Source organism: Lutjanus erythropterus, chromosome 16, assembly GCF_056507025.1.
Source record: "Lutjanus erythropterus isolate fLutEry1 chromosome 16, fLutEry1.hap2, whole genome shotgun sequence".
In the NCBI taxonomy this organism is placed as follows: Eukaryota; Metazoa; Chordata; class Actinopteri; order Lutjaniformes; family Lutjanidae; genus Lutjanus; species Lutjanus erythropterus.
The window spans coordinates 30,129,957-30,157,808 of NC_139332.1; the positions used below are offsets into that span (position 1 = coordinate 30,129,957).

At 40.1% G+C, this 27,852-nt stretch overlaps 3 protein-coding genes and 1 non-coding gene across 6 annotated transcripts; 3 read left to right on the forward strand and 1 right to left on the reverse strand.

Annotated features, from left to right (window-relative positions):
• Nucleotides 1-45: 45 nt before the first annotated feature.
• lrrc71 (leucine rich repeat containing 71) lies at nt 46-8,041 on the forward strand. The gene is made up of 17 exons (XM_084739035.1): nt 46-314; nt 1,048-1,086; nt 1,168-1,305; nt 1,599-1,706; nt 2,953-3,028; nt 3,139-3,213; nt 3,428-3,496; nt 3,967-4,126; nt 4,207-4,290; nt 4,435-4,509; nt 5,669-5,776; nt 5,894-5,963; nt 6,059-6,132; nt 6,245-6,271; nt 6,369-6,477; nt 7,125-7,216; nt 7,856-8,041. Exons 1-17 carry the CDS (start codon nt 221-223, stop codon nt 7,973-7,975), a joined length of 1,518 nt encoding a protein of 505 aa, XP_084595161.1. The 5' UTR covers nt 46-220; the 3' UTR covers nt 7,976-8,041.
• Nucleotides 8,042-8,989: 948 nt separating this feature from the next.
• On the forward strand, nt 8,990-11,930 carry rps27.1 (ribosomal protein S27, isoform 1). The gene is made up of 4 exons (XM_084738366.1): nt 8,990-9,117; nt 9,757-9,865; nt 9,978-10,088; nt 11,696-11,930. The coding sequence occupies exons 1-4, from the start codon at nt 9,112-9,114 to the stop codon at nt 11,722-11,724; spliced, it is 255 nt and encodes an 84-aa protein (XP_084594492.1). The 5' UTR covers nt 8,990-9,111; the 3' UTR covers nt 11,725-11,930.
• LOC146313348 (small nucleolar RNA SNORA35) lies at nt 11,305-11,434 on the forward strand. Its single transcript, XR_014772140.1, has one exon. It is a non-coding gene; the product is annotated as a small nucleolar RNA SNORA35 (small nucleolar RNA).
• Nucleotides 11,931-13,153: 1,223 nt separating the features above from the next.
• LOC146313349 (small conductance calcium-activated potassium channel protein 2-like) lies at nt 13,154-27,662 on the reverse strand. 3 transcript variants are annotated; one of them, XM_084738365.1, is made up of 10 exons: nt 27,196-27,662; nt 25,501-26,367; nt 24,437-24,532; nt 20,914-21,213; nt 19,711-19,832; nt 17,415-17,556; nt 17,217-17,327; nt 16,381-16,508; nt 13,692-13,761; nt 13,154-13,539 (listed from the first exon to the last, which is right to left on the reverse strand). In XM_084738365.1, the coding sequence occupies exons 2-10, from the start codon at nt 26,344-26,346 to the stop codon at nt 13,312-13,314; spliced, it is 2,043 nt and encodes a 680-aa protein (XP_084594491.1). In that variant the 5' UTR covers nt 26,347-26,367; nt 27,196-27,662; the 3' UTR covers nt 13,154-13,311. The 3 variants fall into 3 exon arrangements, with proteins under 3 accessions (XP_084594491.1, XP_084594489.1, XP_084594490.1); XM_084738363.1 differs by having other exon boundaries at nt 13,683-13,761; nt 27,196-27,661; XM_084738364.1 differs by lacking the exon at nt 27,196-27,662 and having other exon boundaries at nt 13,683-13,761; nt 25,501-26,762.
• Between the last annotated feature and the right edge of the window lie 190 nt (nt 27,663-27,852).

Sequence of the window (27,852 nt, forward strand, 5' to 3'; positions counted from 1 at the left end):
CATAAAAGACACATAAAATACTGCTTAGCACTAACAATAATTTTCAAATATGCCAAAAGAAAGATCGAAAAGAAACGCTCCAACGACCCGGAAGTCTCGCGATAAAAATATGGGTTGGGCTCTGAGAGTTGGTTACCATAGCAACAACAACGACGCTCAAGGGTTCATTTAGCCAGCAGTAGAGCGCTATCATTTCACTTATCTAATGTTTTAACAAGCTATGTTTAGACGCTTAGACACAACAATGTCTAGAAAGAGACAAAAAGAGAAAGCAGACAAGGCGAATGTTGAAGATGAGGACCTAAAAAATACAGGTTGGACCACTGAGTCTTTCATTAATAGGCGTTAGCTAGCCAACCCTTCAAATGAACTGTTGGCTAGCTAATTGTTATTGACAACATAGCTTTCTAAAATGTTTTAAAAGTAGTGTTGTATTATTATTTTGTGTAACAAAACACATAAGTACTGGGTCTTCATTTTCACAGGTTTAAATACAGTTTTTGAAATAAGCAGTAGTGGAAGAAGTAATAAGTGTAGTTAGCTAATACCAAACTATAATACTCCATTATAATTAAAAAATCTCAATGTACAAAACAAAAATAGGAGTAGTGTTGGAACTGAGTACATTTAGTCAAGTACTGTACTTAACTAGTTTAAAATGTAACCATGCAGAGTAATACAGCAGTTGTTAAATTCAACACAAATACTTCAAAATTATATTTAAGTACATTACTAAATATACTTCTGTACTTCTGTTACTTCTGAATTCTGAAAATAAGTGGTAGTTTTAGCAGTACTTTAGGCTCATTCACACATTTGTAGCTTTTCTCACATTATTGTCACAGCAGACTGAATCATACTGTAACCTGCCATGTGCTGAGCAGATGGCAGTGAAGCAGGAAAACATTGGATTGTAGCATTTAAGGAATCTTAATAGATGTCAGGGATGAAATGCCTCTCAGTCACTAGCTATTTTATGTGAAATGGTAACTCATATTCACTTTTGTAGTTTAAGGGTGTAAACTCTGGCCTTTCTGTTGTTTTTAGGACAGACTCCAATCGAAACATTGGATGCTCAGACGTTTGGTATGTAACATTATCAGGCTATCTTTTGTGAACAGATGAGACATATGGTCCATGCTTTAGTTTAAACCCATTATCCCGCAGATGAATATCAGTGCTCGGGCAACGTGGAGATTGACTTCCCCAGGCTCTGTGCTCTGCTGGACATGAGGGACGTCCCGGCTGTTAGCACCAAGCAACCAGCCTCCTCCTCCATCACTGAAACCGAAGGAGTGGACGCAGGTAAACAGGAGCTGTTCATGATCTGAACAGATCTGTACTGACAAAGACACAGACAGACACATGCTATTATCTTGGTGTATCACATATCAGATACTTGTATATTTTCCAGCTTTAATTTTGTTTGTTCACATTAACTGATGTAAGTGGATGTTATCTGAATTAGCACTGATATTATTCTATAATATTTAATAGATTGATTAAAGCATTATAAAGGAAGTTTGAATGTACAGTAACTGTTCTTTTATATAATCTGAGCTTCAGTTCACTCATAATTATCATCACTGTATCCTCAGAGGACAGCCAGTCTCAGATGAATGCTGAAGGTTTCTGGTCTACGCCGTGCCTCGAGGTGGAGCTGGAGAATGAAGACCCGCTCAGTGCCAAGAACCTGAAGGTTTTTGGTAGGAACAAAAGAAGTGTTTACAGCTGCATTTGTCTCTGGTTTGATATTTTCCTCTTTTTAAATTCTCATGACACCCTGAGTGGTCTACAACCGTTTGCCCTCAGAAATTAGGGTTCTAAAGGGGTTCTTCATGGAGGGTTGAGGTTGTACCCAGAACCGTTTGCTTCTGAAGAACCATTTTTGAAGAACTATATAGGGTATATAGGATTTAATCATTTTTTGCTTCATCTGTAGGATACCATATGGTTCTTTGTGGAACTTTCAGAAGACAAGACGGTTCAAGGTGAAACCTTTGAAATATAAAAAGGTTCTCTCTAGAGCTTTGTTGGGCTCTTGTTAGCACCCTTAGAAGGTGGAAAGGTTCTGGATAGAACCCCCAGAGAGGGTACTGAGTGGAACCATTAAACCATACAGGGGTTCTGGTGGGTTCTAGATGAAACCCTTGAAATGTAAAAGGGTTCTTGTTAGAATTCTTGTTAGCACCCTTAGCAGGTGGGAAGGTTCTGAATAGAATGCCCAGAGAGGGTACCGGATAGAACCATTACGCCATAGAAGAACTGCCTGGGTGTGTTCTAGATGAAACCCTTGGAATATAAAAGGATTTATGGTAGAACCCTCTGGCTGCATTCTAGATGAAAACCTTGGAACATAACAGAGTTCTTTGCAGAATTCTCATTAGCGCCATTAGGAGGTGGAAAAGTTCTGGATAAAATGTCCAGAGAGGGTACAGGGTGGAACCATTACACCGTAGAACGATTCTCTGTAGAACCTGCAGGTGGGTTCTAAATGAAACCCTTTAAATGTGAAAGGGTTCTCAGTAGAAAGTGGATAGGTTCTAGATGAAACCCTTGGAACATAAAATGATTCTTGGTAGAATTCTGTGCACCCTAGGGAGGGGTAAATGTTCTGGATAGAACCCTCATAGATGCTACTGGGTGGAAGTATTACACCTTAAATGGGTTCTCTGGAGAACCTCTCTAATGGGGATCTGTGTGGAACCTTTCACAGATAGTTCAAGGTGTAAGTCTTTATGCTGGGTTCTAGGTAGAACCCTTTGAAAAGGTTGCAAGGTGAAACTTTTAAAAAGTTTCAACCATTAATAAAAAAGAAGGGGAGAAGCAGAAAAACGCTGTATGGTTCTAAGTAGCACCTTTATTTCTTAGAGTGCCCCCCTGTGGTTGATGTGATTCAGTATTTCTTCCGGATGTTTGATAAACATGATATAATCTGTCTCGAACAAACAGGATGGAAGGTGGATGAGCAGATGATCAGAGTGCTGCAGAAGATGCTTCTCTCTTTGAACGAGCTGCAGAGCCTTCAGTGAGTAATGAGCTGATGCAGAGAGGTGCACTCCTGTTACAGGGAACACGGTTACAGCTGTCACTGCTTTGTTCTTGTTTGTTTGTGTAATCGTGTCCACTGTGCGGCAGGTTTTGGCAGGCGGGACTGACAGACCGAATGGTAATCTCCCTCACGAACACAATATCACCGTGCTCCAACCTCAGGTGAGTGGATTCTGCTGTCATTCACACGTTGTTTTGTGGCTCCCTGCATCACAGTGGGTCCAATGCAATCTGGGTGGAAGGCCGGGAAAATAAATCAGTCACGAAATGTTGTAGAGCTGTAGAGAAATCTACAGCGCAGTTTGTTGGACACGTCTTTGTCAGAGTTAAGCACAGCAGGTTACTGATCCTTCCTCTCCTCTTTGATGTTCGTTAGTTCTGTGACATTGGAGGGCAACCCTCTTCCCGAGCAGAGTTTCCACCTCCTTCTCTCTGAAAACAGCACGTGAGTCACCAAGCAGTTACATATTAGCAACTAGCATTCACACACGTTATTCATTTTCATTGTATTTATTCATTTGAGAGGGAAAACACATGTAGGCATTATTACATTTAAATAAAAATGCACCTGATGTATGTAGGACTTCTAGCTGTTGCAGTCCTTGTGCCTGGTTCAGCTGGTTAGGCAACACTCTGATGTAAACAGACTAACAATAAAACAATCATAGACAGACATCAATTGAGACAACAATGACTAAACAATGACAACTGACCTGCCCCTCAGAAAAAGTGGCACCTTTCTCTTTTCCTGTAAAAAGCGACATTTGGGGTCACATCTCAAGTTAGCTACGCCCTAATATATTTAGTCTGGCTGCCTTTGTGGGTAGGCAAGATCTTATAAGTCGAAAACAGTTAAGGTTCTTGATGGATGAACACAAACATGTCTGATTCACGTCCCGTGCTTCTTTCGTCCAGCCTCACTCACTTGTCCCTGAGAAATAACCGGATAGGAGACGAGGGCGCTCGTCTAATTGGATCAGCTCTCTCAACCCCAAGATCTGCCAACAGGAACCTCTCGTCACTCAACCTGGCATTTAATTCTATTGGCGACGAAGGTGCTACACATATCGCACAGGTAGAATCAGAACAGAACTGACTCCACGTTCCCTCTCTATGTTCCCCTCACGGCCGCTGACGAGTTGTCTTCATCCACAGGGCCTGAGGTTGAATCGTGCTTTGCTCGTTCTCTCGCTGTCCAACAATCAGATTGGAGACTCAGGAGCTGCTCAACTGGCTGTGGTATCCATTTACATTAAAGATTTTAACCCAGGAAATAATGCATTTAAATCAGCGGTTAAGATCTTTTAAATTATATTCTGCTTATTACATTATATTATATAATTTGATAATAAGCCTCCACCCCTTAACCACTTCCCTTTTCAGATACTTGGTGAGTTTGCTCTAACTCATGAAGAAGTTGTGGAGAGGAGGAAGCTGCTCCTGGAGAGAACGCAGTCTGTAAGTGCAGCAAAGTGGAACATTCATACACACACTAACTTAAAATCCTAAAAGTTAAAGGGACAGATCAGATTTTTTTAAGGTGGGGTTATAGTAGGTTCCGTAGACAGTGTTACCTTAAATAGATGGTGGTCGGCGCACCCCCAGTTTGGAGAAGCACCAGGTGTGCCACTCACCATCTACTGTAGATAATACACTGATTATGGATAAGTACCTCATACAAGCACACTTGAAATTATTCGAACTATCCCTTTAATACCTACACTAACTTAAAATTAATTATAATCCTAGACATCAAAAAGTAACGACTGACTGACATGACTCTGCAAAATTGAGCCTTACAAGTACACCCCTAACACTAAAGGGTTATATCTAGAACCATCTGTGAAAGGGTCCACTCAGAACCCCCTATTAGAGGTTCTAAAGGAGAACCCTTATATGTTGGACTTTAGGTAGAATTCTCTGAAAAGGTTCCAGGGGAAACCAATATAAAGGGATATACCTAGAGCCATCTTTGAAGGGGTTCCAAGGGTTTTTATCTAGAACCATAAAGGGTTCTTCAGTTTGCCCCGTAAGAGAACCAATTCGGTCCCTGGTAGAACCTTTTCAGAGAGTTTTACCCAGAACCTAACATGAAGGGTTATACCTTTAACCATCTGTGAAAGGGTTCCAAATGTATTATCTCAAACCATACAGGGTTCTTCACCTTGCCCCATAAAAGAACCATTTTTGGTTTGGAAACCTTTCAGATAATTCCATGTAGAACCTAGAACATCGAGGGTTATACTGTGAAAGGTTTCACCTAGAGCCCCATCTGAGAGGATCTACAGAGAACCCCTCTATGGTGTAATGGTTCCATCCAGTGCCCTCTAGAAACCAAGGGGTTCCTCAAGGGGTTCTACCAAGGACCCTTTTATATTATGGTACAAAGAACCCCTCCAAAAAGTGCTCTTTGAATGAAAAGATTCTTAAAGGAACCCTCAGTCTTACAAAGAGCCCCTGATGAACTGTTTCTTTTAAAAAATGGTTCTGGATAGAAACCTGGAAATCTGGAGAAACCTTAATGGAACCCTTCTATCTAAGAATGTTTAGAAGTACAAGAACACATTTGAGAGATTCTAGTTGGCACATTTTGGATTTTCTCACTACATCTTTGCAGTCATCTTCAAGAGCGGATTCTGACGCGTCGCCTGCTGGACATCTTCCCTCAGTATCCAGCAGCACGTCACTGAGCGTCAGCAAGGGAGAGAACAAGAGCAAAAAAAAGGTAGTGTGTCAAAAATAACTGTGTAAAACAAAGAGAGCAAAAGTGAAACTGTGGTGCAGCTCTGGTGGCATCTGTGGTCTGCAGTGACAAGTTATCTTTATATCTTTGAACTTACAGGAAGGAAAAGAATCGAAAAGAGACGAGAAACCAGCAGCCAACAAAGAGAACCTCAAGTCAACCAAGAAATGTAATCACTTCTGTTGCAAATAAACAGTTATTCTGTTATCATCTGACAGCAACAGTGTTGATCTTTTCACTGTTTCCTGTTTGAATCTCTTCTAGCTTCTGATGGAAAGGTGCCTCAGAGTAAAGGTGGCAAAGCAGGGAACAAAGAGAAACAAGTATCTGCTCTGGAGGTATTAAACGTGCTCTCTGAATCTGTCTAGAACCATGAAGGATATAAACATGCACAGTACAGTATACTGCTTTTAATAATCTAATTTTACTTTGTGTTTTTTTTTTCTGAAGGATAAATCAAGCATTGCCCTGAATGAGGTTTGTTTGATACACTTTTTTTTAATTCTGAATGATGAACATGATTTGCACATTAGCTGTCAGGTACTTGGTAGCTCCTCTCCCTCTCCACCAGCAGGTGGAGGCGGCGGGGATCGTGAACCTCCTGCTGGACCAGTCGGTGCAGTACAGGGACGGTGAGCTCATTATGCCTGGAAACACAACGCTCACCTCCCTCAACCTGGCAGGTCAGTAACTGGGGTGTGTTAATCCCAGTTTACAAAGAAAAACATATCAAACCAGATCACCTTTCACCTCAACACAAATATTAGTTAAGTCTGATAGCAGGAATATTTTCAGGTGTAATTCATGTTGAACATAAGCTTTATGTTTTTTTACAGGCTTTTTAGCACAGATGATTTTTTTCAGATGTATTTATTAGGATCAAGTGTGATGAACTAACAAATTGAAATGAATACATTTAAATATAAGCTGAAGACAGTGAATGTGTCTTTTTACATTTAGACATGGCCATTTAAGCGCATCAAACATTGTACAATGATGAGTAAGAAAAGGACATCTAAGGATAAATCTGCAGAGTCTATTATATGCTGTGTTATGATCACAATATACATTTTTGCTTTGTTTGTATTGTCATTTGTTTAAAAAAAAAAGCTTCATAAGAAGTAAAAATAGGAGGTTTATTATTTACAGGTCACCTTGGATTAATGAAACAAACTATATTTTAATTTGTTTTGTATAAAACTGGTCGCTAATTAGCTGCTCCTTCCCCTGAGCTCTGCACAAATTAAATAATTAAGTCATGTAAAGACCAGTGAAGATTTAATTAAAATGTGTGTGTGTGTGTGTGTGTGTGTGTGTGTGTGTGCTGTAGGAAACAGAATAACAGAGAAGTCACTGCCTCTGTTCCTGACGTCTCTGGAGATGCAGGATGAGGGAGGAGGCCTGCTGCGTCTCTGTCTGCAGGTATGCTTCATCTACTGTGGACTCAAAACAAACTGTGTGTGTGTCTGTGTGGACGTGTGCATAGTCGAAATGTCAAGAATGAAGTTGAAAAGTTGACATGGTATTTTAATTTTATACTCAACATTTTGATTCTCTTAATGCAACGTTTAAGAAAGTCTTCCTCCTATGATTTATTTTGTCCTATGCCTGGTACTAATACTCACTCTTAAGGTTGACAAAAGTATCTTTTAGTACTGGAAGTACTGTAGCTATAAAAAAAAATATCTATGTGAAAAAGACCTCAGTTCAGTTTTTATTGTCCTGTCTGAAATTTTTTTTATTGGGCAAAACCAGTATTCAGTGACTTTTTTTCTGTACCAGCACTTGTTTATTATCTCAACAAGTTGTTAATTTAAAAAAAACTTTTTTGTGTTCCTAGAACTTTCTGTTGTTTTCGCTGTGAAAAGAGGCATTAAGAATTATATTTTATTTCTAGTATTGTGTCAAAATTTTAAATTCTGGTATCATGACAACTCTACTCCCTCCGTATCAGTGACTTGGCATAAACACACCAACTTCTGATGAAATCTTCAGTGGTCTTTAACAGTTGCAGAAGAACATGAAGATGATTCGTATGAAAATTTCTTATCTCGCTTTCAGAGAAATCGCTTCCCAGCAGGCTGTGAAATTTATGTGAAGATAAAGGAACTGATGGCGCTCACAGATCCAGTGGAAACAAACAGCTCTGAGCAGACAGAAGAGGAGGGACAGGGAGCATAGAGCTGAGAGAACTGACATAAACTTGTACACATTTATACTGTAAGAGTTTAATTTTTTATACAATAAAATTACATACATATATTTTGTCGTCTGTTGTGGTTTTATTACACCTGAGATGAAGTATTAATAGCAACAGTCTTGTGCATAAAAAGACAGTAGAGGAGCATGACACATTAAAATCCAGATGCTCTGCGTAGGACAGCTAATCAGAACCCTGTTCACAGACCCATTTTACTGCTTTGTTTTGCTCACGGTCAGAATTTACAGCAAGGACAAAGACGGAACAACCAAATACCAAATACATAATATAGATGATATCTCACAGTCATCAAGTAGTGTGACAAATAATATTTGCTGATTCATCTACCACAGATTGCATCCTTTGTTTTTTGCTTAAATTTTGGCTGCTGTATGTTCCAAAGTTACTGTGTTTTTCTCATGAAAGGCCCTTCTTTGTATGTCCACAGTTTCATTACTAAGCTGCAGTGAGGAAACTGTAGCACACAGAGGAAATTTCACACTAAAGCGGAATATGATTAAATGTAATGTAATTTTTTTTTTTTTTTTTTTTTAAATGCTGAAAAATGAAAATTGATCAAGTTTTTAAAAAATGCTAAAATAAATGCTAAACTTAAAACTTAAAAAATAAAATTAAAATTAGTAATAAAAAAAAACAATCTGCAAAAGCAGATAAAAAAAAATGACATTATATAAATTAAAAAAGACACCATACAAAAAAGAGTAATTTATATGCAAAATGCATCAAAATACATTTTGATCTGCCAAAGCAATTTTCTTTCACATTTATTTATTAGTCTTTATATTTACATATTTGTGTTTCATCGTTTATTATTTTATTTATTCGTCTTTATATTTCCACATTTATTTCCTTATTCTTACGTTCTTTGTTAAGGCACTCCTATGACTCCATACTTATTTGGACACTTGGGTAACAAAACAAACGTTTTCTTGGCGGCGGAAGCAGGGTACGTCTATGGGTGGAGTTTGACCTCACCAATATGGCCACCAATCGCGTAAATTTCGTCACGTCCGGCTCGTGCCCAAAGGAACACCCGATATGAACCGCTGGCTTCCGGTAATGCCTCCTTTTCGGCAGAGGCTATTTCTTCGCCAACATGCCAGTGAGTATCCACAGGCTACTAGACTAAGACATTTTTGGTATTTAATCTGGTGTAGGAGAGGCAACATGCGGCCCAATGTCTGTATAAGACGTTAGCGATCATAATGGTGCCAGTTTGAGACGCTTTCGTTGAGTTTTGGTCCCAGTTTGTTAGATATAATTTTGCACATTTGAGCGCATCGCGAGCGCGTTGTGAGACAAGATGGCTGCGCACACACCGCAAACATGGAGCCAGTTCAACGGAGGATCTGATCGGGCTGATAACTCTAAAATCCACGCGTTAACAGAAACCGTTTCGTTTTGATATATGGTCTTGGGTTAACGGCCTGTTTTTCATTTTCGTAAATATTTGAAGAACCGCCAGCGATTGATGAAAATGCGTAGCCTGCGTTATCCAATCCAAGAGATGTAGGCCAGAAGAGAAGCCTACAAACGTAGCGTTAGTGTAGCAGACAAACAAAAGAATGTTAGCAGTTAAAGCTAAAAAAAATACTTTTAATACTTCGTTTTTACACCGTTTAATATTTTCTCTAGAGTAACCCAGTATCAGAAATCGTAGTATTAACTGGTCAATAGCAGAGATGACCGTTTTCTAGTTGTATTTACCAACATTTCCTGTTTGTTTTTCCTCTCAATGCAGCTCGCAAAAGACTTGTTGCACCCATCCCCCGAGGAGGAGAAGAGGAGGCACAAGAAGAAGCGTCTTGTTCAGAGTCCTAACTCTTACTTCATGGATGTGAAATGTCCAGGTACAGTTTCTATTCCACATGTAAACCTGCTGCATCACATTCGCAGTAAATCTTAATCTGGTTTTGATAGCAGTGTTTTAAGGTTGGTGTTTTGTCTGTTTTTTTTTTCCAGGATGCTACAAGATTACGACGGTGTTCAGCCACGCTCAGACAGTTGTGCTGTGTGTTGGCTGTTCAACAGTCCTTTGTCAGCCCACTGGAGGCAAAGCACGTCTCACAGAGGGTCAGTATTGTTTTTTTTTTCTTGTACAGTTTTCAGCTGTGATCCACACTGAAAAACTGGGTTGTTTTCTTTACCTGTTGTGTGATTGACAATATTTTAAAATGGCAAAAGCTTCTGAGCAAAATTAACTAGTACAGTACATTAAAAGAACCTCAATGACTTGAAGCAGGCGTGTAAAAACATTCATGTCCAGTATCTCATGCAGTGTTTCATTGACTGGTGCTGCATGCGTATCTTTCCTGTAGTCGTGTCTGCTGTTGTGCAGTTGAGCGAAGCTAAAAATTTATTTGCGCCAGTGTGGGCAATATTCGATTTTTTGATATGAATGATAGGTGCCAAAGTTAAGATCACAAACTTCAACACAGCACTGTAATTAAAATATAACTTATCAACATTTAACTAGTCTGATATTGTTGTTTGAGACATTTAATAAGATCACAGAACAGTGAATACAAGATGCAGGCCTCTCCACTGAGAGCTCTGAAGAATCGGCTATAAAGTCAATGTAGTTTGGTAGCATGAGCGGAATAGGACTTAAATATTGTCAGACTTAACGGTTTCTTGTCTATTAAAGTGGTTGCTTTGTCTAAAATTCCACTTGCTCAGTAGCGTCACACATTGCACTAACAAATATTTGATCTGATATACTGTTTTTGTCAGTTGGAGTAAACAAAAGAACAGGATGGAAATGCACTTTAATGCAGTACTTCAAAATCCAGATGCTACAACTTCTCAGAGCCATTTTACTGTCTTGTCCTTTTGTTCACGACTCAGGCCAGGACCGTTAATCAGAATTTCTAAATTTAAACAAAAATAGGACTTTGCTCTTATCCCAGGAGGCAGAATATTTATTTAAGAGAAAATATGTCAAATACACTTTATGGTTGGCAGTTAACACCTCCAAAATTTACAAGAATTGTTTTAATATTTTACAATAAAAATAAGAATGATGTAAAAATCATTCCTTTGATATCATGACTCATATTGTAATATCGATCAAAATAATCACACTAAGATATTTTTTCCCAAAACCTTCAACCTTAATCAAAACAAGGACAGATTGACAAAGTAGCTGCCGTTATCTTATTTTAGCCGTTTATCCGACATGGCTGTTTAACCTGACTGTTGGCATCTGACCGGTGCTTCAGACGCGGAAAAAAGGGATTGTAATGTACATGATTTGTTTATGTTAAGGGGCACATTTTGAAGTTGTTAGCCGCACTGCTAAGTGACTGGACTTCCTGTATCGTGGTCTTCCAATCTCATTCCAGTGCCAGAGCGACCTCAGTTAGCAGAAGGGTTGAGTTAGACCACTGACTCCCCCCTTTCGAAGGCTGAGAACAAATCATCTCATGCATCTATGGTTTTATACACCCGATACCGCTGGCGGTGTAGGTAGCGTTGTCTGATCACACTAAGTTAAAATTTTGCATTATTCACGCCTTTCCTTCAGTAACTGTAAGTTGACCCCATCAGTCACATGATGGAAAGCGATGACTCTTGTATCGGCAGCGCTGCGTAGGACAATAGCCGTGTGCAGCGGCTGCAGTATTTCTGTAATGTAAGGCTTCTCTTTTGTCTGACTGTGTCATTGTTTCCTCTGGCAGGGTGCTCATTCAGGAGGAAGCAGCACTAGCTGTCCTCCCCTGAGCTGAAGGGGGGAGAGGAGGGGATGGACCGGTTGATATCAGCGTCTTGACCCACATGGTCTGATCTGAGAGAACGAGACCTGAAGATGGACCGGATGAATTTCTTTTGTTCATGTTGACAGATCAGTTGCTGCTGTAACTCCACCCTCCAACCCTGTCTCTCTTAATAAAATAATGTTTTGGCTAAAGGAAAGGTTCGTGTGTGGTTATTTTCACGTTTCTTTTCTGTCGTGACATTCGAGACAGAGACAGCAGTCTTAGTTTTATTAGAAATCACAACAGCTTGTATTCACACTCGTGTAAGATCACATCTTTATATTAATGACTAAACTTTAAATTCATGCAGTTTTTTATTACATAATCAGACAAAAGTGCAGAGTTTACAGGTAAAGGTTAATGACATGGGAGTGAAAACTGTTCCCCAAAATTGTCCAGGTTTATTTTTTGGGGTTCAGTTTATGGACTGTTGTCTTTAATTTTCTGTTGGTCTATAAGACATCAAAATAAGGATTCATTTCAAATAAAATTAGCCCAGTGGTTCTCAAACTGGGAGGTGTGAACAACTGGGGGGGAAATATGCAAAGAAAATATTTCGCTACTGATGTGCTGACCTTTATTTCCCAAAACTTATTTGGATTTTTTTTTTTTTTTTTGTAATCAGTTGCTTCCCCTGTTGTTGGTGAGGAATGATTGTAGAGCACTCCAGAAAGTTTCAGAACCACTGGTTTAGTCTATAAAATGTCAACAAATTCTGAAAAACGCTTATTACAATTTCTCAGAGCACAAAGTGATGCCTTCAAATTGCTTCTTTAGTCCAACCAACAGAAAGACTTCATTTACTCAAAAAGCAGCAGATCCTCACATTTCAGTGGGACAACCGACTGACCGTGACCTCACCGTATCCTAAATCAAGTGTTACAGGGTTTCTGCAGGTCCTTAGAAGTCTAAAATCCATTTATCTGATTTTCAGGCTTTTAAATGTCTTAAAAACCATTTTAACAGGACTTCAACTGAATTATGAAGGTTGCATTTAACCTTAATTGCACTGTAACAACTACAAAACACTGATTGTGTGGGACTTTTTGCCAATATGGATGTGAAATCGGTTTAAAATCGCATTTATAATGGTGGTTAAATTTGTTGAAACCTGCAGAAACCGTCCAACAGTCCCGAACATCAAATATCGTTATCGTTAAAGGGATATTCCTGATTATCTGAAGTGGGGTTGTATGAATTACTTGTCAATATAATAAGTGTATTGCCAATTATTTTCTCTCAATCGGCTGAGTGCTGCAGCTCTAATATTGATAAATGTTTTTTTTTCAGTGCCTCCAGGAGAGATGTCGAAAGTCTTCATAAGAAGTGAATTAAGACTAATTTCTACGTTTTGGTTTTATGGATCTACTACAGTAAAATGGAGCTACATACATTTTTACATTCTTCTGTACAGCCTCCCACTTGTTATTAACACCCATCTGTCCACCTCCGGAAGAAAAAATGTCCCATCGTGATCACTTTAGCTGGATTAGAGCAGCACCTTTATGTCTCCTATCAGTTTCCTCCTCGGCCTCCCTCTACCTGTCCACGCTGGCGCCGGCGCTCTCCGTCTTCACCTCCCTCTCCCTGAGCAGGTGGCGGATGGAGGAGTTCTGCGTGGACAGGGTGCTGGACAGGAGCGGCATCAGGCTCCTGAAGCCCTCCCTCAGCTCCTCCACGTGCTTCTCCAGGCTGTGGATGTGTGTGTCCAGCTCCCCCCTGCAGCCCTGCACCTCTGACAGCACGTCGTACACCAGGTTCTGCATCTGCGCCGGGGTTGGCGGTCGCGGTGGAGCGCGGGGGTCCATGTAAAGAAGAGCAGAGAAAATAAAAAGGTATCAGGGCATATTAGATGCCACTTTGTTGATGTTTCGATTGGATGTGGAATAAAAATGATGCGTTCACTTGCCTCTCTCACCTTGCAGAGGTCTACCAGTGTGTTCCCCTGGTCTGCAAGTATCCTCTTCTCCATCTTCACTCGCCGCAGCCTGGAGACAAATTCATTCACTTACAGGTACGATAAAAGGTAAGTATAATAATACTACTTTTATAATATAGAACCCCAATTACAAACAAGGTTGGGACAATAACCTGTGTGAAAAACTGTGTGGGCAAATAGTCCAACAGTTTAAGAACAAACATCTCTATACCAGAGAGAAGCTTACACACACAGAGGAATCTGTGTGTGTAAGAGGCAAGTCCAAACACCAACACTGAACCCCTGTGACCTTTGACCCCTCAGGTGGCACTGAATTAAAAACACATGGGCTCTGAAAAACACTTTGGAAATCAGTGGCCAGTAATCTAAGTTCTACTCTTCTTCAAAGTGAAAGCCAAATATGACTCAGTCCACATTTCAGATTGTTTTTAGAAATCATGGACGTCGTGTCCTCCGGGCTAAAGAGGAAAAGGACCATCCAGATTGTTACCAGCACTAACTTCAAAAGACAGCAGCTGTGATGGTATGGGGGTGTTTTAGTGCCCATGGCATCATGGGTAACTGTCACATTAATGCTGAAAGGCTCATACAGGTTTTGTAGCAACATAAGCCGCCATCCAGGTTTTTCAGAGCAAGAGAACGCCAAGACTCATTCTGCACGTCCAACAGCGTGGCTTCAAAGTAAAAGAGTTCAGGTACCAGACTGACCCGCCTGCAGTCCAGACCTGCCTCCTACTGAAAATGTGCGATGCATTATGAAGCACAAAATACAACAACAGACAGACTGTTGAACACCTGAGGTCGTGTATCGAGCAAGAGAGAGAAAGAATTTCACTTTCAAAACTTCAGCAGTTAGTGTCCTCAGTTCCAATAAGCTCGCTGAGTGTTAAAAGAAAAGGTGATGTAACGCAGAGGTAAACATCAACCTGTCACAACGTTTTTGGAACCTGCTGCAGGCAACAAATCTTTATTATCAGATTAAACCATTGCACAACATAAGACTAATATATCTAGTGTTATATACTACGTGCAGTGTGTGATCGATTCTGCGCAGGCCTCACTTATTGAGCCTGTTGATGCACTCGCTCATCCCTCGTACATCGTATGAATGTGGGACATTTGTTCTTTCTTATTTCATAACTTTCACTGGCACATATAACAAAACCTCAGGACATAAAAGAGTCTCCATGGCAACATACTGCAGCCTAACTTTGTGATTTGGCTAAACTTTGTGCTGCTCATTAAATGTCATGAATTTATGCTTCTAATCTGTGTTTGCTTCAGATAATTGGCTAAAGATGAAAAAATGTTTTTTAAAATACATATATTTAGTCGTTCCCTGTTGAAAATGGATATTAGAGGGACCACAGAGAGAGAGAGGAAGTTAGGGAGAGTGTGTGGTAAAGCAAGACAATACAGGTAAAAACACTGCTTTTGATATTTTGGGCTATTTTGCTTCCATAGCATGTTTTCTTTCAGACTAGTGAAAAGAAAGTGAGAAAAAAAAGTCTTATTTTGAAGTCAAAATGTTGAGAATAAAGTCAAACTTTCATTATTAGCGCCAGGCTAAGAAAAATAAACCAGAGGAGAAAGATTTTTCTAAATTTTGCATGATGAGAATAAAGTCAGCTCTGGTCTCAACTTGGTATTTCAACTTTATACTCAATATTTTAACTTTAATCTTGAAAAATCCTCCTGTCTTTTATCCCTTAAAATGGCTCCAATACCCCGTCTTAAATATGTCAACACCATGAAACAATCACTTTGAGCTCGGCTTTACTCAATCTTTAGATTTCTGGAGATGTTCGCACATGAGCAAATATTTAATTAGATGTTCCAGTTGCATATTCAAACATAAATTTCCAGAAATCTTGTCCTTAAAAAATGGTCTAAATGTAAGTAATGTAATTGTAATTTCAACTTCTTATTTCTTTGTGTTGAGCTGCTTGAGATTCCCCACCTCCAGCTGAGTACACAGAGATACCAGGTCCTTTTGTCTTTTAAATTGTGATGACCTCTTAACCTCCCATCTGAATACAAAACCCTGCAGGATACCCCAGACGTCAAACACACCCTAGGGAGTCGGTGCTGCTCCAGCTTCCTGGCGAAGATACCAGGTCCTTTTGTCTTTTAAATTGTGATGACGTCTTAACCTCCCCCCTGAATACAAAACCCTGCAGGATACCCCAGATGTCAAACACACCCTAGCAAGTCGGTGCCGATACCAGCAGCAGACAAAAGGGTGTGAAGCACACCTCAGGGGATGTTCCTCAGGTGTGAATGTTTAGGTCTTCCCATGTTCGGGGTCTTTCTTCACTCTGACCGCTAGTGTGTTGATTGAACTTTTCTTTGCAAAGAAATTAAAAACCCTGTCGGCCGGCAGAAGTCTAGATTTCATTCTTCACCACTAACAGAGAATTTCCACAACAGTAATCAGCTGGGGAAGTTTAATGGTGATACGTGTTAGTCAGATCAGTTTTTACCTGTAGTGTCTCAACTTAAATCTTTATTTTCACATACTGGTGGCGAATAATTCAGGCAGCAGTGTTTGATAAACAGGTTGTTGTCATTATAGCACGAACACAGAGGAAATAAAGTGAAACACCTGGTGGTGTCTGCAGTGGGACTCGTGCAGAAAACAGATTTATATGAGAGTTAAGTGTCTTACTGGTGGATGGCCAGGAGCAGGTTCCTCTGGTGCATGCGGACTCTGGTGTGGTCTCTTTCTCTTGACAGCTTAGTGTGTTTGTAGATAAGCCAAGTCTCCCTCAGCACATTTGCTGCAGCAATTTTTATCTAGTGAAAGGATGTAGAAAATCACCAGGAGAGTTATTTTATGTTTATGCATATGAGATGAAAGTGCTGTTATTTACTGCACATGCTGAATCACACCAGCATTATGTATTGAACACAGTGAACTACACTTATTTTGTCGCATAGTCAACTTTGGAACTTTTTTTTTTTCTAAACCAAAAAAAAGTAATAAAAAGTTGCTCCTGAGGTGAGATAAATCTTTTTTTTAAATTCCTAAATAGCATTGAGCAATTAATATTCTCTGGTTTTAGGCTTATTTCTAAAATAATCTCACATCAAGACAAAATACTGTGGATAATTATGGCATTTTAATTAAGAATTAGGACTTTTTATCTCATAATTATGACTTTTAATCTCAAAATGGTAACTTTTTATCTCATAATTGTGGCTTTAGCTCATAATTTCGACTTTCTATCCAATAATTATGGCTTTTAATCTCATAATTTTGACTTATCTGATAATTATGGCTTTTTAATTCCTAATTCTGACATTTTTTATACAGTGCACTCAAAGATCCATATGTTGATCAGTAAAATGAGCTGATATGATGTATCTGCTGTGTGACTTTAAGCTTTAAAGTGTAAAATATTACAAAAACAAAATAGCGGCTTGCTGACAACAAGTCTGTGCAGAATCTCTCTCACTCTATTTATCAAATGTAAAATAAACCCACACTGAGGGAGACGTTACCCTCTTGGTGATGTGAGAGTCCATCATGAAGTTGTGAACGTGTTTCTCTGCTCTGGTCAGCTCCAGCTTCCTGGCGACCACCGCCACCACCAGGACGGTGCAGCCCGCTCCCTGTGACGGCCACAATTAGACAGTTTTTACAGTCAGAACCTGAACTACTCTGACCAATCAGAGGACTCTGTCCGACCTCTGTCTCACCATTATCCCCGTGAGGAGGCAGATGCTGCGACCGCAGTAGGTGTGAGGCACCACGTCTCCGTAACCGATGGACAGGAAGGTGACAGAGATCATCCACAGGGCCTCCATGTAGTTGCTGCTCAGGTCCCTGTAGTTGTGGTGTCTGTAGGAAGAAAAGGGAGCCACATTATGATATTTTTTTTTTAAATTGGTCCTGTATTGAATATTGTATAACGAACTTTAACTTTGACCAAAAGCCCGGCACTGTGTATGTTGGTAAGTATCCCCCCCACACATATATCAGGAGGGTTAGATGAGTGTCTGGTGTCCACAACCTGAAAATGTTCACGTTATGACTAAATGTTGGGCTTAAATGTCAATTTTTAAAAAAAGGTCCTGTATTGAGGGAGAGCGCAGCGGCTGGCAGAAGCAAAACTAAACTAAAATGTCCTCATGGGCGAAGTGTGTCCACTAAAACTGTTGTTATTCTTATTTGAAGTGTCTGACAGTATTATGGGAAGGACTGCTGCAGAGATAGACCTTTTTTAAAAGAAAAAAAAAAAAGAATAAGATATGTTTTATTTGACCAGAAACAGCTGTTTTAATGTGCTCGCCAAACTCACCAGACTCCCTTTACAGAAACTATTGTAATCACTTTAAAAAACAGGCTTCATTCAAACTAAACAGAAACACAAAAAATCACAAAAAACTTCTTGGCTCGTCTTTCCACCGTTCTCCAACTCTGGTCATTTGGTCAACATAAACTCTTAATTCACCGAATCAGACGTGAAAAGATTGTGTGAGAGGAGCAGCTGTTTCTCCCAGCTGCCTCTCTGATGTGCGACCTCCCTCTCGCTCCTCTCCTCATATTTTCAGATCTAAACGTGGACGGATTATGAGACAGTTGGCCTCTAAAAGGCCCCGTCATCCCTCCAACACAGGAGCCACACACAAAGACTTTGTGGTCGTTCTGCCTCCTTTTGAAGTTGCTTTACATCTTTTTTTTTGCATTTGTATCTGTGATTTGCGTCTCTTTGTGGTGATTCTGTGTTGATCTTTTTCTTTCTCTTTGTGCAGGTTTTGGCACTTTTTCTAGTTGTTTTGTGCCTCTCTTGTGGTGGGTATGTGCCTCTTTGTAGTCAGTTTGTAAGCTTTCTCTACATATCCTCTCTCTTATTACTTTATGTTGTGTTCTTAACTTTTGACTTACTCTTTTTCTGCTGGTGTTTCCTCACTTAAGAAGCATTTCCTCAATTCCTATTTTTAATGGGTGCTCTTCTTATTTTAGTGCTTTATCAATTATTATGTGACGCACTTTGTTGAATTTTGTTTGTAAGAAAAGTGCTACATAAATAAAGTTAGACTGAGTCTGATTGATTGGACGTGTTTAGAAGGGAACCACAGATTTGCAAGTTTTACAAAACTCTCACAAGATTTGTATGTGCAATTTTTTTTCCAGAAAATCTGGTTGATTGATTAACTAATTGAAGCCCAGCAGGGCCCCTTTTGGCCCTTCAGTAATCCATCCATGCATCTATTGCAGTGACTTACTTTGAACAAACCAGAGCTGGTGACTGTTGGAACTTTAGAAAGACAAGCCAAGAAGTTTTTGCTGAGTTTTATTTTGTTTCTGTTAAGTCTGAATAAAGATGACAATGTTAAAATGACAGTTTTTGCAAAGGGAGTTTGGTGAGTTTGGCAAGAGCAATAAAAAAAAAACTATTTCTGGTTACAAGCATATCTTTAAAAAAAAAAAGTCTCTCTGTCTCTGTAGCAAACCTTTCCATAACGCTGTCAGACACTAAGAATAACAGTTTGAGCCTGTCAGTAGCAGAAACAAGCACTTTTAGTGGACATGGTTGCCTGTAAGGGATAATGCTGTAGCCCAGTTTTGCAGTGCTCTGCCTCAATACTGGACCAATTTAAAAAACTGTCGTCTCCAGTAGTCAGTTAGGCACAAAAATATGTGAAAATAAGGTTTAAAATACCCTTTAAGTGCTGCTTTGCTGAACCTATCTGACAGCTGTTGCTGAATAGTGAATTTCTGAGTTTACATCGCATTTTGTGCAACAAAAAATCCCCCCAAAACTCACATTATCAACATCAAGTCAGGTTTACGTGATATTTGATCCGTCAAGTAGCAACCAGATAGTACAGATGCAGTACAGCACAGTGAAAACTGGATTTGCTGCTGCAGTAGAAACATTAAAGTCATCCTGTGCATCTGCAAATATTTGGATGCTGATTAAATATTAAATGTAGAGGCCTTGAGGGCACTACTATAGATTCAGCAGTAGACTAATATACCATCACGCACCTCTCACAAACATGTAAGCCCCACGCCGCCACGATCCACAGAGAGACGCTGAAAATCATCAGCACAGTCCCTGGGTAGGTGGTCATTAGTGTTTTCCCCACAAACCGGGTGTTGAAGTGTATCTGGAGAGCACAAACGAGATGCATTTACGTCATAATTTTGACAGTAGGGACATACTTAGCCAGACTATTTAGGATAGCACCTGTCAGATTATGATTATATAATGCAGAGGAGATGAGGGATAAGAAAACTTGTTCTCAATCTGGCTCGATACATGGATAGTGGGTTTGGCATTGCAGAGGGGAGACAAAGGTCATTTTCGTCACTCTTAAATAGCATTTATAGGGGAAGGGATTAGCCGGGTGGATATTATCGACTGCGGAAAACAAAGCAGACAAGCAAAGGAGAGCTCGCGAGGGACATAATCAGCATGTGAAACCACTGGGATTCATGGGAGCAACACTGTGATAGTCACACCTCAAGATTCACCCCTCTACAGACCTCTCGGCCCACCTAGACGTAAGACATAAACAGATGTGCATGAAATGTTCATAGAGGAAGCCCAGCCCAAATCACTGTCCAAAATTATTAGAGACCTTAATATCCCATGAATCATGTCCCTTAACAAACAGGCAGCCGCCTATAGCCACAGTTTCTAACACTTAAATGGGCAAGAACATAAAAACATTTTTGAATTGAAAATGAAATATTTGTTGCTATTTTCTAATGTTTCTAGGCTAAGTAGATAATGATTTTTTTTGGACAAACTATCCTTTAAACTATAAAAACTGCACACAGTAATTCCCTGAAAACAGGTGTACACTGGTGTATTAATCAATAATGCACATTTTAGAGTAAAATAGAAAGTTATCAATATTTCTCACCTTCATATTATTGATTATCTGACATTCAATGCCTGATTATCAAATTTATGAAAATTTAATTCACTATTTTTCAACAAGAACATATAAAATAATCAAAAAACAAAAATATAATAAACCTGAAAAAAAAATAATAAATAACAACAATGAACTGTGTTTTTAGCCACGTGCGCTGCCATCTTGGATTTTTTAATCAAATAGCCACTTGACCTGAGAACTTGTAAAATTTCACTCTTTAACTAAATTTAAAAATGTCATGATCTAATCACAGTACTATCCAAAGCCAGATTCTGCAGGGAGCCCACAGGTGACCTCCTCCCACCTTGTTGAGCGCTCCGATGCTGCGGGACGCGGTGTCGGTGAAGAGGCGGCTGTGCAGCATCATGGCGCGGCCCAGCAGGTAGAGCCGGAGGAACATGGGCAGAGCCAGCACGATCTCCAGCTCCGTCTCCGACAGCGACAGCCGGGTCGTGCTGTGCTGGAAGGTCTGCTCGAAGTACGCCAGCAGACCCACCGGGTACGGGTGGATGGCCACCGCCGCCAGCTCCAGGGCCACCAGAGCCACGCGGTCGGTTGTCATGGCAATCCGCCAGTCCTCCGCGCCGATGTCGTGAACGTAGAGCTACAGGGGAGGTAAGACGAGCGAAATATGGTGAAAACTAGCATCTAACGCGGGGATAAAAGATGATTAAATGGACACTCCACCGTTTTAACACATTGTATTCTGTTTACTAGTTAATATGTGAAAGTTTGATAAATTGTTTCACGTGACGTCACTTGAGTCAGTGTCGGTTGGGGCGGAAGACTAACGTTAGCTAGCAGCTTGAGGCTGCAGCCGTTAGCCGTTACTAGCTTATAACGGTTGTGTTGTGTCGGGTTTCTGAAGGGAACCCGAGATCAGTGACACTCTTTGTACATGTTGTTTCTTCTAATTATGTATGCAAGAAAATCGGTACACACATATAACACACCGAGATACATGAAAAAGTCTCTTGGACCCATCGCCTACACCCAACAGGAAGTTGACTATTTTGAATTTCGTGCTCATTTTGGTGATTTCCATGTGTTGTATTTTAATGAACTCCTACAGAATTCAACTTGATGATTTCAGAATCGCTGCCTACCATCTAGAATACTCCATGATCAAAAGTTATTAAAAGATTTAATGCTAGTTGAAGGGCGTGGCCATGGCGTGGCATCGTATTTTGATGTCTTGCCATGAACCACAAAATTGCTATAACTTTGGTGTAAATGGCCCGATCTGCCCCAAACTTAACATGAATGATCATAGTCCCAGCCTGTGTGCGAGAGGTCCAATGTTGTTTGCAGCTTTAATTCCAATTATGTTCTACAATGCGGCAAAGCTGTTGTTAAGATCTAGGCAGGTTTAGGGACAGAAAACACTCGGTTACGATTAGGAAAAGCCACTGGCCAAATCGTGGTTGCGTCTAGCGTTGCCAGATCACACAAAATAAATATGGTTTATCTAACTTGGTCACCTGCAACAAGTAACCCCCTCGATACAAGTTTGATAGCTGCAGATGTCATCCCTGCAAAATAAATAAGATTTCTGTCATATCAAAGTTCTACTGGGTGACTGGATGTGTTTGCATAACTAAGGAATGCTATTTATGAAATTTTTTTTTAATATACTGTAATTCATAAAATTTTTGAAAACCAACCTAGTTTATGGTAAAGCAGCCCAAATTCTGTCCACCAGCCCGAGCCCATTTTAACCCACCCTAAAACTGCCCAATCTGGCAACACTGGATGGGAACCCTAGGTTTGTGAGATTTGCAAAACTCTCATGAGATTTGTACCTGCTATTTCCTCAGGTTTTCGGCTCATCCAAAGTTGCTTACTGTACTCCACCATAAAAAGGTTTATTTATCTTTTTATATAATGGTTGTATTGTGAGTAGCATAAAGGAACTTGAATAGCATCTCATTATAAAACCCCATTTTATAAAATGAGAAATTGATTAATGTTGTATTCAACCATTTATATAATTGTTGTTTTGCAAACAGCATAAAAGGGCTACTAGCATCTTGTAACAGCATGATTTATCACTGTAGGACTTAGCTGTTGTGATGTCTTGCGAGGTCGGGAGCTTTCCTCTTGGGCTTTTGAGGTGTGGGTGCAGGGAAGGAAGACAGCCAGGCCTTGCTTTTCAACTAAAATTCACTGTACTGAGTCCTCTCATAACAGGACAACTTATTCTCAGCAGATGAACAACCCAAACAGTAATTTAAATCAAACTGAAGTACACTGGCTTCTTTCTAACAAAACCAAAAAGGACTGCTTCTCTCTCACACAAACACTTCTCACTCCACCCTCACTGGGGCAATCAGCTCATCTGGTTCAGCTGAGCAGCAACCTTTGCCCTGACAGCCCTCTGGACTATGGGTGTTGTAGTCCTTGAATGGATGCCATGATGGGTTGTTGTCCTTGCTGCAACACAACCCCTCATGACATCACACTGTCCACAATGGAGGAGTGCATTGATATCTATCAACATAAATATTCTCTATATTCCATTTTGGTGTTATATATCCTATTATTGCTTATGTTTGTCTTTATGTATAGTCTCAGAAGATGTTAAGTGCTTTGATTACATATGTAGAGTACTTTAAAGTAATTTAGACACAGGCTAAGGCATTAAAATGAGTTTTGGTGTAGAACTGGGGATATGCAGAATATTTAGAAGCAGCTTTGAGTGCATCCACTGTTTATATCCGCTGTTGCTGAGTCAGGCACAACTGTGCTGAGTCAATTGAGTATGTGCAAGAGTTTTGCAAATCTGGGGTTCCCCTCTGAACACAACCAAGAAACAATAATATGCACAAATACCACAAGAGTCTTTCAAATCAAGGAGAAGTTGTGTTGTGGTTAATGTACATGCCATGTTCTGACAGCAGTTACCTTTTAAGACTTTCTGCCAGAGGGTACTTCTTGGTTAAAGTCAGAGGTAAAAACACAGTGTGGGTTGAATTAGCAAGAATTCTGCCAGAAGGGCTTTTTCTTCTGTCTGGCACTGATCACTAACGTCTCCCATGTGCATTATGATAAGGAAGTTCAGTACAGTACAGTGTAGAATCAATGCAACAGAATCCCACAGACATTTAAGTGCTGCTGATAAATAGCCAAGAAAAAGAAAAATATGTGGAATAAAAAAGTGCTGATTCTGCTGCACCAATTTTGATGCTTTTCTTTTTCGACTGCAACGCTAAATCGGTGGAGTGCACTTTAAAATGACTAAAGAAGAAAAAATATCTTTGTTTCACACATTTTGTTTTTAATCATTTTCTTTTCATTTTTTTTTGCTTTCCATTCCTTTATTGCTTTCTCCTTGTAAAATACTGAACACTTTCACCTTTAAAAATCATTCAAGTGAAAGTCTGAGAAGGAAGAATTACTCTTTGGTTGAGCTGCTTCTGCTGCTATACACTGTGACAAGTTGGCTTCAGGCCCCAAGACAAAAATGTGAATCAGTCTTGTAGAAACTTCAGTTTTATTCAGTTTTCCCTGTTAAAAGGTCTTTTGGGAAGTTTTTCCTCGCCGAGATCGAGGGTCTGAGAGTGTTGTACATTGTGCTGATTGTAAAGCTCCCTGAGGCAAATTGTGATTTGTATTTTTGGGACAATTTTCAGTTCTTCATGAAGGGACAATCCAAAGCACAAATAAAAAAGTTTAGGAGGCGATTTCATCCATTGCAAATCGGGATGTGGCATTCATACTGACTGTCACAGATTTTCAGAGTAATCTTTAAGTTTGAGAGGATGTCTCTGCAGGAGAACCCCAAACATTATGCAATTACATTATGTTATTATGAGCAAATGAGTTACCTGCACCTCACAGCAGTGGTACGCAATGATGAGGCCCAGCAGGATGATTGTGGAGATGCTGATGATGGATTTGAGCGCGAGGGAGTAGACAGAGCTCTGCGGGAGGTGCGCGCACACACACACACACACACACACACACACACACACACACACACACACATGCATAGATAAAGACACAGATAAACAGAGAAATATGACATCATTGTCAGCTGATGAATGCCATTGCAAAGCTCAATCTATGAAATGGCATCAGTGATCCTCTGTAACCCTATAATCTTACGTACATTTACATAATCCACTTGCTCGATATAATGAACACGATCTAATGGGCGTACTGTGCTTTTTCCTGCAGTTGGTGGGAGATCAATTCTCATACTGACCCAACCTAAAACACTGTGTGTGTGTGTGACAATTAACAGTTGTTTCTGTGTTTTACTGAATACAGTGGGGGAAAAATGACAAAGTGAAAGATGTGCTGTGTAGTGCTATTAATTAAATGTGATTTCTGAGGCAGTAAACCTTTGAAAAAAATAGTGATGGGCTTTTTTCAGAGAAGATAATAACAGAACTTGTGCAGTGTGATTTCTTTTTCCTTTTTTTTTTTTATAGTCTTGCAAAACTTTCACAGCCAATAATTCTGTTCACATTTCTCAAAGGATTTCTCACAGTCTCAGTCTTGTGTCCCTCCTAAGGCTGCACCTAATGTTTATTTTCATTATTGATTAATCTGCATATTATTTTCACAATTAATTGTTTAATTTAGTCCATAACATGTCAAAAATTGTGAAAAATGCTCATAACATTTCAGAGAATCCAAGGTGACATCTATAAATTATTTATTTTGTCCAACCAACAGTCTAAAACCCAAAGATTCTTCATTTACTGTCATAAATGACAAAGATAAGCAGGAAAACCTCACATTTAAGAAACTGGAACCAGCAAATGGTTGGTAATTTTGCTTGAAAAATTACTGAAACGATTAATCAGTTATCAAGTTTTTTTTCAATGAATGAATTGATTAATCGATTAATCGCTGCAGCTTTAGTTCCTGCTCTCTTTCTGACCTTGCTGTAGACGCTCCAGGAGAGCTCCGTCTCCATCACCATCATCACCACCCCGAATATCCCCACCGCCAGTGCGCAGTCGTTCAGCCGCTGCCTCCTCAGGAACAGAGCCCTCCTGTGGACCAGCCGCCAGCCGATGTTGTGGGTCTTCCAGTACGTGTCGTCCTTGGTGTCCACCTTGTGTTTCGGGCTGGTCCGGGAGCCCGGACTGGGGCTGGGACCGGGACGCTCTGCACCTGGCAGCAGGCCTTTGGCCTCAGACAGGTCCTGGCGATACTGGGACGTCTCATTGTGTGGGTGGAGGTCATCATCTTTGCTGGTGATGATGATCTCTGGGAGACTCTGGCGGTCATGCATCTCCAAACAAACATTGCCTGACTTGCGGCGCCCTCTGCCCTCAGCATCCTTCACATCTAAGTGTGATCTGCAGGCACTCTTAAAAGGCGAGCTGCAGGGGGACATGGGGATGTCAGTGAAAGATGTGACCTTTTCTTGGAGTCTGTGAGCTCCTGCGTTTCTGCCTTTGCACTGGTGATTACGTTCCTTGTGTGTTTGATTTTGTCTTCCTCCCCCTGACCTTTTCTCGCATTTCTTCTCTTTGCCTTTGTCTCCCCTCCGGTTGGAGCGAGGTGATGGTGTGACATACAGGTGGCCGTTGTATAAAGGTGTGGTGGCCATGGCCTGGGTCCTGTCCAGCCACACGGTCTGATCGGCTGGTGTTTGGATGTTCTGGTGTATCCCACAATGCGGAGGGCAGGCCTGAGGTGGTGGGACTACCCTGGGTGGGAGGAGGGGGCGCTGGTCCTCCACCTCGTCTGACAAGTTCATAGAGGGGGAGTGCTCCATGGTGGCTGTGATTCACCGGATCTTTGTAGGAGGTTTGAACAGAGAAGACGAGGCAGAGATAGTATTAGTCAAGGCAATTAATAAATACAGCGAAATAAAGTTTAGAGCTGCGACTAGGCTGCATAATTAATCACAATATTATCAAAATCACAATATGGACAAGTGCAATCAAACTGAAGAACCCTGCAATTTTTTGATGAAGTAAAAATGTGTGACGTAGTGCTGCAGAGATGTTCTGGCCTAAAAGTCTTGTTCTCCAGAACTAAGAAAACATGTTTGTTTGTTACAGACCCCAACAAATGTCATCATCATCATGATTTTTTCCCATTTAAAATGAAAATTGTGATGCAAAAGTGATCATATCACGTATCACAATTGCAATTTAATTCACATAATTGCAATATGACAATGCAGTACAATACTTGCTAATTTGGTAATTGATTAATTAGTCTCCTATCACAGTTAACTGAATATTTATGGGTTGTGGACGAAACAAGACATTTGAAGATGTAATCTTGAGCTTTGGAAACTGATCCATCACTTTTTGCTGTAATAAAGTTTCTCTCATTAGTAGCTTATTCAAGAGAGAATATTCCAACCTGTTAAATTCACTCGTTTATTTTTATTTTTAACTGTTTTTTTTTTTTTTTTTTGCATTTATCTGTCAATTATACCATTTTAGCAGGATGGAAAAGTAAAAAGCTACAAAATAATTTCTTATAATCATTTGCCCAGTCATAAAAGTTTGTTTTAATACACCGTAATTGAGAGTTGAGTCACAAAATTCACTGGATGGAGGCTCAAAAATGTTTAAATCTTGTCTGTGTGTCTAGCTTTTTTTATTCTTACCTTTTCCGTTAGCTTTTCCAGTCTGTGAGGAAGAAACAAAAAGGCCTGAACTCCTCTGACAGCTGCTTTTTTCTGGTAATTTCCCCAAGTATTTTAATATTCAGTCTTCTCACGGTCCTAAAGGTCACATCTGCCTGAATCACAAGGAGATCCTCAGAATAAAATCCTGCTGGAAATTGGTCTCAAGCACCACTTTCAGTGAAAAGACATTGAAAATTTAAAGTTAGAAAATAGTCATAAGTAATCAAGCTGCAACGCCAATGAGCTCCGATGTGATCAGATCAAATTATTACAAACGTCCTGGCTTTGCATCTATAAACTTTCCTGCAATCCATTAGCAGCCTCAGCATCACAGAGCCCCTCCCATAGATCCGAACAGAGGTTATGAACTTATGCTGCATATGACGACATGCGAGGTAAATACCCTGTGGATATCCATTACATTTTCAGGCATTTATTTCCTTGTTTGGCCGCATTTCCTGCTTTATGATTGTCCATCATCAGGGCGTCCTCCTTAAAGCTGGTGGGGTGGGGGTGGGCAGGGGGGCTTAATGACCACAAAGACTTTAAGTTGCAGATGTTGCATGGAGCAAAGGCAAAGAATGAGTCATCTGTCAAGAGTTTTTTTAGCCTGGGATTGGCAGAGTTCCTCCTCTT

Bases quoted from the DNA above. Each gene is read 5' to 3' on its own strand.
- lrrc71 (XM_084739035.1), top strand. From the start codon at position 221: ATGTTTAGACGCTTAGACACAACAATGTCTAGAAAGAGACAAAAAGAG. The intron at 4,510-5,668 runs GTAAGTGCAGCA...ACATCTTTGCAG, and splicing joins TCCTGGAGAGAACGCAGTCT to TCATCTTCAAGAGCGGATTC. The intron at 6,272-6,368 runs GTTTGTTTGATA...CTCCACCAGCAG, and splicing joins CAAGCATTGCCCTGAATGAG to GTGGAGGCGGCGGGGATCGT.
- LOC146313349 (XM_084738363.1), bottom strand. From the start codon at position 26,346: ATGGAGCACTCCCCCTCTATGAACTTGTCAGACGAGGTGGAGGACCAG. The intron at 17,557-19,710 runs GTGCGTGATGGT...TTCTTCCTACAG, and splicing joins GGCTTACATGTTTGTGAGAG to ACACCACAACTACAGGGACC. The intron at 17,328-17,414 runs GTGAGACAGAGG...TGGCCGTCACAG, and splicing joins GCCTCCTCACGGGGATAATG to GGAGCGGGCTGCACCGTCCT.
- rps27.1 (XM_084738366.1), top strand. The intron at 9,866-9,977 runs GTACAGTTTCTA...TTTTTTTTCCAG, and splicing joins CATGGATGTGAAATGTCCAG to GATGCTACAAGATTACGACG. The intron at 10,089-11,695 runs GTCAGTATTGTT...TTCCTCTGGCAG, and splicing joins CAAAGCACGTCTCACAGAGG to GGTGCTCATTCAGGAGGAAG.